General features: G+C 39.5%; 1 protein-coding gene across 1 annotated transcript in view; it reads right to left on the bottom strand.

The window, feature by feature from the left end:
- NCAPG2 (non-SMC condensin II complex, subunit G2) overlaps window positions 1-16,793 on the bottom strand; it is a 103,266-nt gene that overhangs the window by 44,720 nt on the left and 41,753 nt on the right. The window contains exon 11 of the mRNA XM_006887661.1: window positions 14,814-14,966. Coding sequence (XP_006887723.1) covers window positions 14,814-14,966 — 153 coding nt within the window. The remainder of the gene's footprint in view (window positions 1-14,813; window positions 14,967-16,793) is intronic.

Here is a 16,793-nt window from a genome sequence, read left to right on the forward strand (position 1 = left end):
TGTTGACTGTGGAGCCAAGCAAACTAAAGCTGTGAACAATCTCAATCTCTTCACCATCCATCCTGATGCTGCCAATTGGCCCAGTGGTGAGAATCTTTGCTTTCTTGATGTTGAACTTCAATCCGTATTGAAGGCTGCAGTCCTTGACCTTCTGCAGCAAACGCTTCAGGTCCTCCTCAGTTTCAGCAAGCCGGGTTGTGTCACTTGTATAACGCAGACTGTTGATGGATCTTCCACCAAACCTGATGCCACACTTCTCACAGAGCCCAAATTTCTAGATAATCTGCTCTGCATACAGGTTTGAAAAGGTATGAAGATAAGACAGGACACATCCCTGGCATATGCCCTTCTCAATTTTGAACCATGCAGTGTTTCCTTGCTCTATTCTGAGAACTGCCTCCTGGTCCAAGTATAGGTTTTCTCATTAGCACAATCAAGTGTTCTGGTATTCCATTTTCTTAGAGCCAGCCACAGTTTGTTATGATCCACACAGTCAAATGCCTTTGCATAATCAATGAAACAAAGATAGACATTCCTCTGGTATTCCCTGCTTTCGGCTAAGATCCATCTAACATTAGCTACAATATTCCTAATACCACAAACCCTTCTAAACCCAGCCTGGACTTTTGGCAGTGCCAGTCTTTTTTGGATAATCTTTAGCAGAATCTTGTTTGCATGTGAAATCAATTATATTGTTCTGTAATTTACCACACAAAACTCTATTTGACCTTACAAATTTCCTTCTAGCTCCCATTTCATCCCTTCCCCTTTCAGTCACTGTTTGAAAGTGCTGCTATCTTTTCAGTTTCTACTTCTTTACTTCCTATTTAAACATTAAGCCACCATCACTGGTCATCATCTTTACTGAAGTTATTCTTGCCAAGATCATTCTTATTACAAATTCAAATGGACAAATCCCACCCTCAACTTACAGCAGATCTCTGTCACATTTGATATTATTAATTCCTCCTTGAACTGCATCTGGGAAATGTCTACTCAAGACATTTCTGGGATTTTCAGAAAAACTTATTAGGGTAAAGATAATAACTAACCCCAATTGCCACACCAAAAATTTCAACACATACTCTGAGAAACAAGGCAGCCAAAATATTGTACTAGTGTCTGAACCAGTAAACAACGGTTTGGAGGCTTGCACTCAGGTATCCAGTTCCCAGCCATCACCAGAAGATGCCAGCAGCATCACGGAAGAGAACCTACCAGCAACTAATACTCCACAACTGACTCAATAAGACTTAGAAATTCAGTGATTAAAGACCAAGATTAGTTGTACTAAGATAATGCTACTACGAAAAAAAAAGACAATTTACATTCTGAAAATTTTAACAACTCCTTCTACCTTCTGCCTCCATATACTTTGGGTCCCTTTGCATTCACACAAACCTGTGCAAATGTTTTGCCTCACATACAAGCCAGTCCAGATAAGATTTTTATTCTGAGTGTAAGTGCATCAACTCATAGCCCTGAAAATCACACTGGTATACCTACAGGTGATGCTAATGCTAGCTGCTAACATTCCCAAAACATTCACTTATGCCAGTCACTGAGCTAAGTTTCCTACATATATATTAAATACATTTTATATATATATAAGAGCATCAAAAGTTCAAACTGCTAGTAAATGACTTTACCTTTTACCTATTCTACCATGCCACTTTCAGACTGGAATGGTGCCATCACTATGAAAGTGTGGTATGGTACTTTCTCAAAAAGTTGGAAATTGAAATATCATTTGACAAAACAATTCTTTAGGAATTTACCCTAAAGAAAACCAGAGCTGTCACCCAAACAGATATATGCACACCCATGTTTACTGCTGCGTTATTCACAATAGCAAAGCAATAGAAGCAACCCCAAGTTCCCATCAACAAATAAATGGATAAAAAAAGATTGTATATTCACACAATGGAATACTACACAGCAGTGAAAAACAAGGAACTCATAAACTATTACACAATATGGGTGACCCTGGAGGACATCATATTGATGAAATATCTGTCACAAAAGGACAAAACACTGCATAACCTTGTTATAAAACAGAACTGACATGGGGATTTGGATTGGGCAGAAACTAAGAAAAAAGAGAATAATGAACACTACATTGGAACAGATGAAGGAACGAACTGTTTAAAAAGAATATGATTGACAATAATGAGCACTGCATTTGAACAGATGAAGGAAAGAATTGTTTAAAGGAATATATCATTAAGTATTATCTGTATGACAAGAGTCCGGGATAAGAAGTGTATCGCAAAGGGGACTAGGGGTGGGGGGAAAGAGGGAGGAAATTATGCAACAATGAATTAATATTTTTTTAAAAAGTGATCTAGGGGGATAGAGAGCAAAATGTTCAACAAGGAATGGATGAATATGCAATTTTGCTGAAAACTTCCATTAAAATTATAATGAAAACAAAACAAAACAGAAATATCATAAAAATGCAGATTCCAGATAGTCAGGCTATGTGTAAAGTGGAAATACAAGTAAATATAATGAGCATCTCCAGAGAAAAATGAAACTTTTCTGTGTAATAGGATTACTCAACAAAAGTGCTACTCAAAGTCTGTGTTCAGTATCAACAGACTTCAGTAATAATGTGGTACGATCATCTGCCTGATTTTCTGGAGCCACTGAGGCTGGATGAATTCCAAAAATTATCTTTAAACTTTATAGTAAAACAATCCTCTGAGGTCTTCGTGGAATCACAAAATAGTTTCTCTTACTAAATAGAGTGAGTATGTCTACTTTGAATATTGTGTTCTCTTAAAGAGAGATCTGTATTGATATCAAACTGATAACAATAACTTAAGGATGAGAGAGTTGGAGGACAAGGCAACTTAGACTATGGAGGAAAACAATTACAATGTCCATACAACATGAGGATTGAAATCCATGTCAATTAGTTGTACAAGCTAAAATATCATATGACTGAGTATATTTTCACCAAAAGATGCAAATTTAGCAAGCAATCACATTTTTGTCACCTTATTATGATAACAGTCTATACAATCAGCTCCATGTCAACTTCAGAATGTGTACAGCACAGTAATAGATAACAAAATGGAAAGAGGAAAGGAGAAAGTCCACCCTACTATATGGTTTGAAAGCTTTCTACCTCAAAAAGGATACACAAATGAAATCAACTTAAATCATAACACATTAAGTACTCAAAACTATAAAGGTACTATCTAAAAAAAGGCTTTTAGAGAATGCCTCCTTACAAACTGCTTTCATGTTGTAATTAATTGCAAAAACTGACTCCTGAACCCTTATCAGAATTTGACCATTTTCAATTAGCATTTTTACTAAGGGCTGTGACTCCACAAGTAAATTGTTTAACTAAGATGCTCTGAAAGTTGGCTTTTTCAAAAACTCTTCATATTAGCTTGTTTTTCTTTGACCCACTGTCATGAATTGAATTGTACATGCATGTCCCCAAATACATATCCATTTGGCTAGGCCACAGCTCTCAGCATTGTGTAATTACCCTGTGTTGTAAATTCAAACCTTTATATATGACGTGACTGAGGAAATTATGTATTGATGCAGCCATCCCCACAATGTGATCAGAGATTATGAAGTCAGTCACCTGTAATAGGATCATGTGAGATGCCTTATAGCCTGATCTGATGTAAGAGGAGTTTTCAAAGGTGTGATTTGCATCATCTTTTGTAGACTCTGTGGTGGTGATGAGGGAGGATGGCTTGAGTGGCTAAAAGGAAGAGCCAGGAACAGAGCACATCCTCTGGACCCAGGTCCCTGTGAGGTGAGCATACAGAGCCAGGAAAATAGGACGCCAAGACACACAGAGATATTCAAGGAATGTCAGGCCTGCTATTTCTTAAATCCATCCAATTGTGGTATCTCTGTTACAGCAGCTGAAGAGTTAAGAGTTTATTCAAAATGGCTTTCCCAGACATTTGGTGACTTTGCCATGTGGATGGGCAGAACATGCAAATAGGGCATGGTAGCCTATCTACAACGGGAGTGGCTAGTCTCACCAATTCACAAAGGGATTGGTTAGTCTTGTCGTTGAGTGACTCCAGCAGCAGAAGGCAGAGCTTCCACCAGAAGAGAACTAGATAATGTACCTTGTCCTTCAGGACTCCATACAGACAAGGCAGGTGAACTGGAGCAGCAATCACGGTAGCCACAGTGGAGAACTAGAGACCAGACATGAGATGGGACCTTGCGACTTCTAAACCACTGGAACTGGAGCTAAGAGTCTTTGCCCAAACTGGGGTGGGGGCTGAGGGGACGACATAATCCCCAGAACTGAGAACTTGGTTACACTAGCCTAAAGCCATGAGGCTCAAGGTTGAGGCGCCTGTGAGCACATTTCAGAAGGCGCCCTGACTATATTCTGCTACTAACCTGACAGTATAACCTTTTGACTTGTGGTCTATGTGCTGTCACATCAGATTTCAGAACCAGTAAAGCAGTAAGACTGGTGTTAAGATGAGTAAGAGAGAGGTACACAAGCATAAGGGACATCATGTCTGATCTCAAGGGAGTTGCTTTTGTGCTGCTGATGTTGTCGGGACAGTTCCTCTCTGTGAAGTGGATAAAGGTCAAATATGACAATCCCCATGTGGCCCTTGCTCTTTTTACAACAATACTGGATAACTAAGATACATACCTGTCTGAACTATAATATAGAAAACATTCTAAATAGGTGAGGATTCTGATTTTGTTTGGTTGCAGTTACCTGAGGTTTTACCTTATCTAAATAAATTACTTGCAGGTTAGGATCTACAAAAGAGAAGTAACAATACGTGTACTGTTTCCTAGTGAGACATCAGAGAAATATCATAGATGGCTTTAAATAAATAACAGGTATTTTATTCTCATGAAATTCCTAAGTCCAAAAGCAGTCAAGAGCTCTAGGAGACAGCTCTCTGCTTCGTCCAGAACTCCTTGGGTCCTTAGTGATCTTTAAGTGGCTGTCTTAGCTACCTTTCCCAGTTGGTAATTGCTTGTAATGCAGCTCTCCTCACACTACGCTGAGGGATTAGTTTAGCACACATCCTCTATTGACATGGCCTCATTAACATAAAAATTCTATTCTCACGAAGATTAAATTCATGCCTATAGATCAACTTACTTTGCGGTGACACAGTTCAGTGCATAGCATGCACTATCAGGTGCTTGATAGCTGGAAAAATATGCTTCCCAGGTCATTTTACCAAGAGACAGGTGCTTAAAATCAGGTAAAATACCTGCTGCTCACTTCACGTTAGGGCACTGTGGTGGCCTAATGTTAAGAAGGTGCACCACAATTCCAAAAGCACATGGTTCAAATCCACCAGCTGCTCCACAGGAAAATGTTGGGCAGTCTCCCCAGTGCGATTTACTATCTTGGAAAACACACTGGAGGGTCAGCTCTGAGTTGGTTCCGACTCAACAGCATACAACAATAACTCATTTCACACTGGAGACTATCACCATACTCATATCATTCTTTTAATCACAACTTTGTAAGACAGAATCTTCACAAAAAAAATCTTTTCAGAGCTCTGCACAACTAAACCTCAATGGCATGCTTTTGCAGAACTAAGACAGAAAAAAACATCTCATTACACCATGTGATCTTCCTCTATTGTCACATCTGTACCTTTAAAATCCAAACTCTCTGAAGGCCTTTTATTACTTTATTTTGTAAAGAACATCTCCCTTGGTTACTGACACAGACCTCACAACAAACTTAAACACTACTTCTACTGCTTTACCAACCATTATTGCAATTATCCTTTGCAAACAAATTTAAACATCAAGCATGATATATCAAGCCAAAATTTTACTTTCAAATTCAGAATTAAAGCTTTAATAGGCTGCTAAATACAATCAAAATTACTGCAGACTTTTTAATAGAAATTGACATGCTGATTCTGAAATTTATAAGAAAATGTGTAAGATCTAACATAGGTAAAATAATTTTGAAAAAAGTTAAACAAAACTTATATAATAAAGGTTGTGGTTCTTGTTATTGTTGTTGTTAGGTGCCATCAGTATGACTCACAGTGACCCTATGAATAAAAGATTTAATTCCTATTCTATCCTGCACCATCCTCACACTTCCTGACCCACAAGAACCCACTGCAGCAGTCACCATGTCAATCTACATGGTTGACGATTTCCCCCTCCTTCACTGACCCTCTTCCCTTTCCAGCATCATGTCCTTTTCCAAGGAATAGCCCCTCCTAACAACATGCCCCAAGGATGTGAGGCAAATTCTCATCACTCCAGCCTCCAAAGAACACTCTGGCTGCACCCTCTCCATGGATGTTCGGTGCTCTTCTCCAACACACAGCTGAAAGGCAGCAATTCTTTTTCTGTAATCTTTATTCATTGTCCAGGTCTCAGATGCATAGCTAGGAATCAGGAAAACTAAGGCCTGGATCAGATGCACCTTAGTCCTCATACTGACTTCATTACTCCTAAATAATTTGGAGAGATCCCTAACTGCAGATTTTCCCAGTGCAATGTGTCTCCTTATTTCATGACTGCTGGTACTATGGGTGTTAACTGTGGATCCAAGCAAGATGAAGCTGTTGACAGTTTCAATCTCCTCTACATCCATCGTGATGCTGCCAATCAGTCCATTGGTTAAGAATCTTTGTTTTCTTGATATTGAGATGCAATTCAGACTGGAAGCTACAGTCCCTGACCTTTTGCAACAGTATTTCCAAGTCCTCCTCACTTTCAGCAAGCAAGGTTGTGTCATCTGTGTAACAAAGATTATTGATAAGTCTCCCTTCAATCCTGATGCCACATTCCTCTTCATAGAGTCCAGCTTCTAATATAATTTGTTCATATAGACTGAATAGGTATGAAGAGAGAATACAACCCTGACACATTCCCTTCTCAGTTTTAAACCATGCAGTGTGTTCCCCTGTTCTGTTTGCACAACAGCCTCCTGGTCCAGGTAAAGGTTCCACATGAGTATAATTAAGTGCTCTGGGATTCCTATTCTCAATGTCTGCCACAACTTGTTATGATCCACATAGTTCAAATGCCTTTGCCTAGTCAATTTTCCTTTTCAAAATGAAGGCTGCATAGTGGAGTAAACTTAGGAGGAGGGATTTTATAACAGAAAGATTTTTCTTTTACTTTTCAAAGAGAAGAGTGAACTGAGGGGGAGGTTGGGCAAGGAGAAAAGTGCAACAATGAATGAAAAGAAAATGCAAAGTCTCTGTAAACTTTCATTAAATTTAAAAAAGTAAATTAAAAAAATAACTATAAAGTATTAAAAGTAATTTTTTTTTATTATTTTGTGTGCATGTACCGTCAAATCAGATCTGACTGGTGCAGGAGGATATTGCGCCTCCTTTTCTGGCAGAGCATCTGGTGGATTCGAACCGTGTTCCTTTGGGATTGCAGTGCAGCTTCTTGCCACTAGGCCACCAGAGCTCCCCTAAAAGTCATTTTTTTAAAAAGCATAAGTACACATTCTTCTGGTACTCTTTATTTCAGACAGGATCCATTTGACATCAATGATATCCCTTGCGCCAGGGTCTCCTCTAAAGCCTGCTTTAACTTCTGACTGTTCCCCACCTATGTACTGTTTTAGCCATTTTTGAATGATCTTCAGCAGTATCTTACTTACATGTGATATTAATGATACTGTTCAATAGTTTCCACATTCAGCTGGATGACCTTTCTTGGGAAGGGGAATGGGAATAAATATAGACCTTTTCCCATCTGTTGGCCAGACAGCTGTCTTCCAAATTTGCTGGCACAGGCTAGTGAGCACATCCAAGGTTGCATCTGCTAACTGAAATGTCAATTGGCATCTCATCAATTCTTGGAGTGTGATTTTTTGCCAATGTGTTCAATGCAACTTCTACATCCTCCTTCATTAACATTGGCTCTTATTCATATGGTACTTCCTGAAATTTTTCAGTGTCAAACAATTCTTTCTAGTACAGTGATTCTGTGTATTCATTCCATCTTCTTTTGATATTTTCTGGGTCATTCAAATTATTGTCCATAGATTCTTTCAATATTCAAACATGAGGTTTAAATTTGTTTTTCAGTTCTCTCAGCTTGAGAAATGCAGAGTGAGTTCTCCCCTTTCTATTCTCCATGTCTCTGCACATTCCATTATAGTACTTTGCTTCATCCTCCTGAGCTGCCTTTTGAAATCTTCCACTCAGTTCTTTCACTTCAATATGTTATCCTTTTGGTTTGGTTACTCATCACTCAAGTGCAACCTTTAAAGTCTCTTCTGAATTCCATTTAAGTTTTTTCTTTCTCTGTTTTTGCAATGACATTTTACTTTCTTCATGGATGTTATCATCCCACTACTCATCTGATCTTCAATCACTGATGTTCAATGTCTCACACCTATTCTTAAGATGATCTTGAAATTCAGATGTAATTGTTACAAGATTGTATCTTGGTTCCTGTGGAATTATTTTCATTGTCTTCAGCCTCAATTTTGAACTTGCATATGAGTAACTGATGATCTGAACCACAGTCTGCCCCTGGCCTAATTCTGACTGCTGATATTGAGTTTCTCCAATGATTTCTTCCATAAATATAGACAATCTGATTCTTATGCAGCCCATCAAGTGAGATCCATGTGTCAAGTATTTTTAAAAATGTGCATAGCAGCATTATTCACCATAGCCAGAACATGGAAATAGCCCAAATGCCCAACCACAATGGAATGGACTAAGAATTATGGTACATTCACACAACGGAAAACTAAGCAGCACGCAGGAACAATGATTTTGTAAATGACTACCTAACATGGGAGGGACTGGAGAGTATTATGCTAAGTGAACTAACTCAATCTCGTAAACAAAAATGCTATACAGGACTATTACTGTAGAGCGTATATGGGAATCCAAGTGGAAGGGCTTAAACATAGTCACACAATTTAATGGGTGGAGGGAGGGAATAGTAAGGAAAGTCCAGTGTGAAAAACAATGTATATGAAGTTAATGAACTTTGTATATAAACGAGTATAAATTTTTTTAAAAAGGGTCTTTGTAACTCATTGTAAATACAATCATTCTATTTCCAGCCTCCTTTTTATCACCAAGCTCATATTTTTCAATTACTCTTCCTTCACTGTTTCCCATTTTTGCATTCCAGTCACCAATTATCATTAATGCATCTTGACTGCATGTTCGATCAATTTCGGACTGTAAGATTTGGTGAAAATGCTCAAGTTCTTCCTCTTTGGCTCTAGGAAGTTCTGGTGGCGTAGCAGCAAGAATCTGTGCTGCAATCCAGAAGTTATACAGTTCGAGGCCACAGTTGGTCAATGGGAGAAGGATGGACAATCTCCTCAACTACCTCTGAAAACCTGCCAGATGGTCAACTATGGGTCAATTCCGACTGTATGGTATACAACAACAACAGCATAGTCATGAGGAGGGTGCAGAATTTTCATTTGTTGTTAGGTGCTATAGAATCTGAATTGACTCATAGAGGACTCTCCAATGGGTTTTCCTAGGCTGTAAATCACATAGAAGGAGACTGCTCACCTTTCTCTCATGAACCAGCTGGTAGATTCAAGCCATGTGCCTTTGGCTTGGCAGTGTAGCGTCTTACCACTTCTTACCAGATAGACAAATATCAATGGAACAAAACAGAGTCTAGAAATAGTCTACAAACATAAAATCTACCTACTGGTAATTCAACTGGGTAACATACTGAATATTCATATTATGTTAATGTTAGATGGATCTTAGCTGAAAGCAGGGACTACCAGAGGAATGCATATCTGTGTTTCATTGACTATGCAAAGGCATTTGACTGTGTGGATCATAACAAACTGTGGCTGACTCTGAGAAGAATGGGAATCCCAGAACACTTGATCATGCTAATGAGAAACCTATACTTGGACCAAGAGACAGTTATCAGAACAGAGCAAGGAAACATTGCATGGTTCAAAATTGGGAAGCGTGTACACCAGGGATATATCCTGTTTCCATACCTTTTCAACCTGTATGGAGAACAGATTATCTGGGAGGAGGCTGGGCCCTATAAGGAGGAATGCGGCATCAGAATTGGTGGAAGATCTATCAACAATCTACGTTATGCAGATGACACAACCCTGTTTGCTGAAACTGAGTAGGACCTGAAATGCTTGCTGCAGAGGGTCAAGGTCTGCAGCCTTCAATATGGATAGAGGCTCAATATCAAAAGGCAAAGATTCTCACCACTGGACCAATTGGCAGCATCAGGATGGATGGTGAAGGGATTGAGATTGTTCACAGCTTTAGTCTGCTTGGCTCCACAGTCAACACTCTTGGCACCAGCAGCCAGGAAATTAAAAGACGTATTGTGATGTGAAAGTTTGCTGTTAGGAACCTCTCTAAAGTACTGAAGATGGCTGGTCCGAGTGCAATGGAGGCCACAACTAATTGATCACAGTCAGTTAAAGTACTGAAGAGCAGTAGTGTCTCTCTGGAGACTAAGGTGCATCTGATACAGTCCATGGTCTTTGCAATCACTTGTTATGCATCAGAGAGTTGGACAATGACTAGAAGGAGAATTGATGCCTTTGAGCTGTGGTGCTGGAGAAGACTATAAAGGGTACCATGAACTGCTAAGAAAACAAATAGGTTCATCCTGGAGAGTGTGAAACCAGGCTGGTCACTGGAGGCAAGGATTCTGAGATTTCGTCTGACATACTGTGGTTATGTTGTAAGGAGAGACCGGTCCTTGGAGAAGGACATCACGCTTGGGAGGGTGAAGGGACAGTGCAGGAGTGAAAGGCCTTCTATGAGGCAGATTGATTCAGTAACTAGGGTAATCAGGATGGGTGTGTCAGAGACAGTGTGATTGGCACAGGACAGAGCAGAGTTTAGGGCTGTTGTACATAGGATCACTATGACTCGCAAGCAACTAGACGGCACATAACAACAACAACCTGACTCTAGGAAGCTCTGGTGGACTACTGCTGAGAAGCTGTACTGCAATCTCAAAGGCATGAAGTTTGAATACACCAGCTGCTCTGCAGGAGAAAGATGGGTAGTCTCCTCCCATGTAACTTACTGCCTCAGAAAACCCACTGGGTCAGTTCCAACTCAGTAACACAATAACAGCAGCCTGAATCTAGTAGAAAGCAAACTAGAAGTAAAATGAGAGATGTATAAAAAGTTGACAGACAGTTATAGCATGCAAGCCAATTGCCTTCAAGTCTCCTGTGACTCATGGCACCCTGACTCAGGGTGGAGCAGTGCTCCCTCAGGCTCTCAGTGGTTGCTATTTTGGAATCAGATGGCCAGGGTTTTCTTCTGAGGTATTTCTAGATGGACTCCAGCCACCAGCCTTTTGGTTAGCAACTGAACGTTGTCAACTGTGTATACCCACCAGGGACTCCGTACCATGCAGTAAGTGCCACAAAACACAAGTCAGCCAAGAGATACAAGACTTCAGGGAAGGAAGAGATGGTTTTGTCTGGGATGTGCAGTCTGGATTGGAAGAGAAGTAGGCTGTTAAACCTTGAGAACTGAATAGAAACATGATGGAAAAGATAAGAGAAAGGAAGGCATTGGAGGGGGAACATTTCAGGTATAAATACTAGTGGTCTGGTTGGACTGTTATGTGGGACAGAAAAGTTGAAGACAAGCTGGAAAGGAGAGAGTTGGGGGTCTAGGGATAATGCTTTTCTGAGTCCATCTTGGACTTCATTCTGTAGGAACTCTCCCTTTCATTCTGGGGAGCCAAAAATTATTTCTTCACAACGTTATACTTCAGAGAGGTGAAATTAAAAAAAATACCACAACAAACTTGTTGATTGCACTGTATTAGGAAATCTCTTCCCCCACAGTGTGTTCCTGGGATAAAGCTCATGTTCCCTTTGCAAAAGTGGTTAATAATAGGCCCACAACCCAACGTGGGAGCAGAAGCACACAGCAATAGGAGCCCATGCATGTTTAAGAGATGACAAAGTGATTTTGCTTCCTAATTTTCACAGTTACCCTCCGCCCTCCCACCCTGGTGTGAAAATTCCTTCATGGAACTGGTGTCTCATGCATCCTCAAAAATGAAAGCGGTGGGGTCTGCAGGGTGTGATAGTATAACTTCTGGAAGTGCCAGAGCCATGGGTTTGTTATAGAGACATGAAAAGATTCAGTATTTTGTCTTTTGAGATAGTAAATTGTAGAACAATTTGGATAACCTCTGTTCACTGAGTGCCTCCCACTCGATTAAATGAATTAAAGCTAAAAACCATCTCTAACCCCTTTATTTGATGGAGGAAGGCACTGTGTTCCCAGTGGGGTAGGTCTTACCTATGAGTATCAGCTGGTAATTAGTACAGGCAAAAATCCCACCAATAGTGCATTCTTTTCAGAGTATAACATGAACAGAGAACAAAGGAGAGGGGAAATTGTGTGATCTTTTAAATCAAAGAGCTCTGAGTTCCAATTCTGTCTTGCCCACTTCATTTCTCAGGCTTTCTTATCTGTGAAATTTCCTCCTTCATAGTTTCTTTGAGAAGACTGAAGTAGTCTGGGTCAAGATTGGTGGAAGATCTATCAACAATCTGCATTATGCAGATGACACAACCCAGCTTGCTGAAACTGAGGAGGACCTGAAGCACTTGCTGCAGAAGGTCAAGGACTGCAGGCTTCAATATGGATCGAGGCTCAATGTCAAGAAGACAAAGATTCTCACCACTGGACCAACTGGCAGCATCAGGATGGATGGTGAAGAGACTGAGACAGTTCACCGCTTTAGTTTGCTTGGCTCCACGGTCAACACTCTTGGCACGTACTACCATGGGTAAGTCTGCTGTTAGGGACCTCTCCAAAGAAGAGCAATGGTGTCTCTCTGGAGACTGAGGTGCATCTGATACAGGCTATCACTTGTTATGCATCAGAGAGTTGGACAATGACTAAGGAGGATAGAAGGAGAATTGATGCCTTTGAGCTGTGATGTTGGAGTATTATTGAGAGTACCATGGACTGCTAGGAAAACAAATAGGTTCATCATAGAAAGAGTTAAATTGGGCGGCTCCTTGGAGGCAAGGATTCTGAGGCTCTGTCTAACATACTTTGGACATGTTGTAAGAAGGGACTGGTCCTTGGAGAGGGACATCATGCTTGAGAGGGTGGAGGGACAGCACAGGAGGGGAAGGCCCTCTAGGAGGTGGATTGATGCACTAACTGGGGTAATTGGGATGGGAATGTCAGAGACAGCGCAATTGGCACAGGACAGACCAGAGGGTTTTTTTTTGTTTTTTTTTTTTTTTCAGACCAGAGTTTAGGGCTGTTGTACATAGGGTCGCTATGAGTCTCAAACGACTCGACAGCACATAACAACAACAACAACAACACAGGGCACGTATTCTTTGAATGTTTCTGTAATACATAAGGAAATTTCAGTTCAAAAGCATATAACATAATAAAATTTCCCAATCATTATTGTCACAAGACATTCAATACAATTAACATTACAAATTTCTTTCTTCAAGGGATATTTTACATATCTCTATGAAAAATTATGTTTACATTTTTATAAATTTCTATAGCTGACAGCATACTATACACACTTCTACTGTTTGCTGTTAAACATCTTAGAGATTCTTCCATAAAACTATAAAAAACTTCTCATTTTTTATAGCTCTATGGTAAACTTAAAAAAAAAATGCGACTAGTCCTTTACTGAAGAACTATGCAGAATGCTTCCAAATGGTTTTCCAAGACAAAACATTTTTTAAAACAGTCAACACTCTTGGCACCAGCAGTCAGGAAATCAAAAAGCGTATCGTGATGGGAAAGTCTCTGTTAGGGACCTCTCCAGGTTATTGAAGAGTAATGGTGTCTCTCTGGAGACTAAGGTGTGCCTGATACAGGCCATGGTCTTTGCAATCGCTTGTTATGCATCAGAGAGCTGGACAATGACTAGGGAGGACAGAAGGAGAGTGGATGCTTTTGAGCTGTGGTGCTGGAGAAGAGTACTGAATGTACCATGGACTGCCAGGAAAACAAACAGATTCATCTTGGACAGGATTAAACCAAGCTACTCCTTGGAGGCAAGGATTCTGGGGCTTCATCTGACATACTTTGGACATGTTGCCAGGAAGGACAGGTCCTTGGAGAGGGACATCATGCTTGGGAGGGTGGAGGGACAGCGCAGGAGGGGAAGACCCTCTATGAGATGGATTAATTCAGTGACTGGGGTAATTGGGATGGGCGTGTCGGAGGCAGTGCGGTTGGCGCAGGATAGAGGAGGGTTTAGGGCTGTTGTGCATAGGGTCACTATGAGTCGCAAACAACTCGACGGCACATAACAACAACAACAACAATTCTGAAGAGGAAGAAAGTTTACTTTTATTAAACATAAAACTTTAAGAACATTATAATTACTCTTTTTAGACAAAAGCTGAATAGAATTAAGAGTTAAAAGTTCTGGAATAGTCTCACTATACCACAATAGCTGAAATAATGCCAAGATGTATATTTATCATGCAGCAAGTACTTGCTTTATTATTTTTTAAAATGTAGGAAGGAAGAAAAGTTTCTAATCCACACTCCAAGTAATTTCATCAACCATTTCAGTAAAAACTCTCAAAAACATGCAAGAAAAACATAATTTAAGGAAGAAGTTGTGCACATTAGTATGTTACACAAACACAGAAATAGAATTTCTGAAACTTTTAATGAAAAGTACAAAACAAACGAGTTTATGACATGATTTGAGTCAATACACTAATTACTGATTTGCTGAAAATGTGATTAGAAAATATCTTATAATTGGAACTGTGTGTCTGTTTGAGGAGAACAATTTACTTATTTCATGTTTAAATAAAAATGCCCTATTTTTCCTACCTTAGCAGCTCTCACAGCTTTAACTTTCAGCAGCATATCAACAAAGGCCACTCTCACTTTCTCAGAATTGTCATGGAGACTGTATTTTAGTGTGGGCAAAAGCTGTTCTAATAATGGGTGACTTAGCTTATTATCCAAAAGGATTGGCAGGCACTACAACAAAAGGAAAAGATAAAAGAGTTCAAAACTATAACACATCAATGGAAAGTTCAGGCAAGAAAACATTGGTTAAGAAAAGATTCAGGTCCATATTATTAGAATTATTAATAAGATAAACAAACAAATCTATCAAAAACACTTTACAAACAGTTCCCATAAGAGAAATATTTTCATAAACTGATATAGTTTCAATGACTGATAAGCAAGTCATCCTTTGTCTAAAAAAAGTTAAAGGCATTATAAAATTTTTTCCATGCTTTCTCTTCACTAAATTTTGTTTTTAACAGTTCAAAGAAACATCCAGCAACGAATAAGTGTTGCTAGAATGGTCTTCAAATCCAGCTGCATCTAACGCTGATGTTCAAGCATTTGTTGTTTTGTTTTCAGAGCCTCCCACATTATGTGTATTTACTAATCGCCTAAATGCCCTATTAATTAGGCAGGCTAAAATGTGCTAGGTGCACAGAGTAAAAGCGAGAGGTTATGCAGCCACCCACTACCATTAGATTCATATACTCAGATGTGACTACTCTCATATAGTATTTCAAATCAATGTTCCTTTACAGAAAAAGAGGTTCATACGCAGCCAGAGCTTGAACTCAGGTCACAAAATATTAAGTTCAGCACTCCTCTGGGACTCTTGGTAGCCTAGTGGTTAAGAAGATGCACTGCAATTCCAAATGCAAACAACTGAATCCACCAGCTGCTCTGAATAAGAAAAATGTGCAATTTCCTCCCATGTGATTTCCTGCCTCTGGAAATCCACTAGAGGGTCAGCTATGGATCAGTTCCAACTCAATAGCATACAACCATAAGAGCACTCCTTTACCTCGATTAATCTCTCTTGCCAATTATTGGAAAGGATACTTTTATGTGTTATTTAAAAAGACAGAAAATTCACGCAAAAAATATTGGTTCATTTTATTGTACAAAACAAATTTTCCTAAAGTACATACTAATTCTATCTGAAATTTTTATCAAAGGAAGGTCTTATTTGGTTCATCTGCCTACCCTACTGTCTATACTGCTGTCCTTCTGAAGATTCACCTATTTCAAACTAGACCTGCTCTCACCCCTCTGACAAAAGGAATCTACAAAGTTCACCTTGCTAACTTCAATACACCATTTTTAGTTTGACTTTATTCATTCCTTTTTGAAACATTCCTCCCTTGGCTTCCTGACACTCTAGTCTCCTCATTTTCTATTTCTCTGCTCTTTAAGACTTTTGCTTCCTCCTCTTCTACCCAGGGATCTCCTTGTCCCTTCTCACATATTTCCCATCTGTGCCTTTCAGGCATTAGATGATTAGGCTACTGCAGTAATCCCTTTGAGAGATAATTATTTGATCAGAATTGTATGGTAAAGAAAAATGGTAAATACCAAATAATTCTTGGGAAAGAAAATGGACAGGACTTGGTTGTAGGAGTGAAGCAGAAAAGAGGAAGTAAGAATAGTATCCAGTTTTCTCACTTAAGCAATTTAGCAGATGGCATTATCACTTTAAAGAAAGAAGGAAAAAGAGAACAAATGCTACCCTTCTCTCTCTCTCAAAATAACTGTCCCCTCCCCCCCAAAAAATAACTGTCCCTTTTTCAAACAAAGGTAGCATTGTATCCATTGACTGATCAAGGTAGGGCTCAAAAATATGGACCCTTCTGCCAAGTTGTCTTCCTAGGAGCCTAACTTGCAACAGAGATTCCACTTAGGGTACCTAAGGAAGCTTAGGTGTTTTGCAGGGAAAAGTCAAAGAACAGCCTTTCTTAAAAATGTGTTTGCTATGTTAAAGAGTGTGTGTCTTTTTATATTCACTCAGTTCTCAAG

The sequence above is a fragment of the Elephantulus edwardii genome, unplaced genomic scaffold (genome assembly GCF_000299155.1).
Source record: "Elephantulus edwardii isolate Elephantulus edwardi_28Jun2011 unplaced genomic scaffold, EleEdw1.0 scaffold00060, whole genome shotgun sequence".
In the NCBI taxonomy this organism is placed as follows: domain Eukaryota; kingdom Metazoa; phylum Chordata; class Mammalia; order Macroscelidea; family Macroscelididae; genus Elephantulus; species Elephantulus edwardii.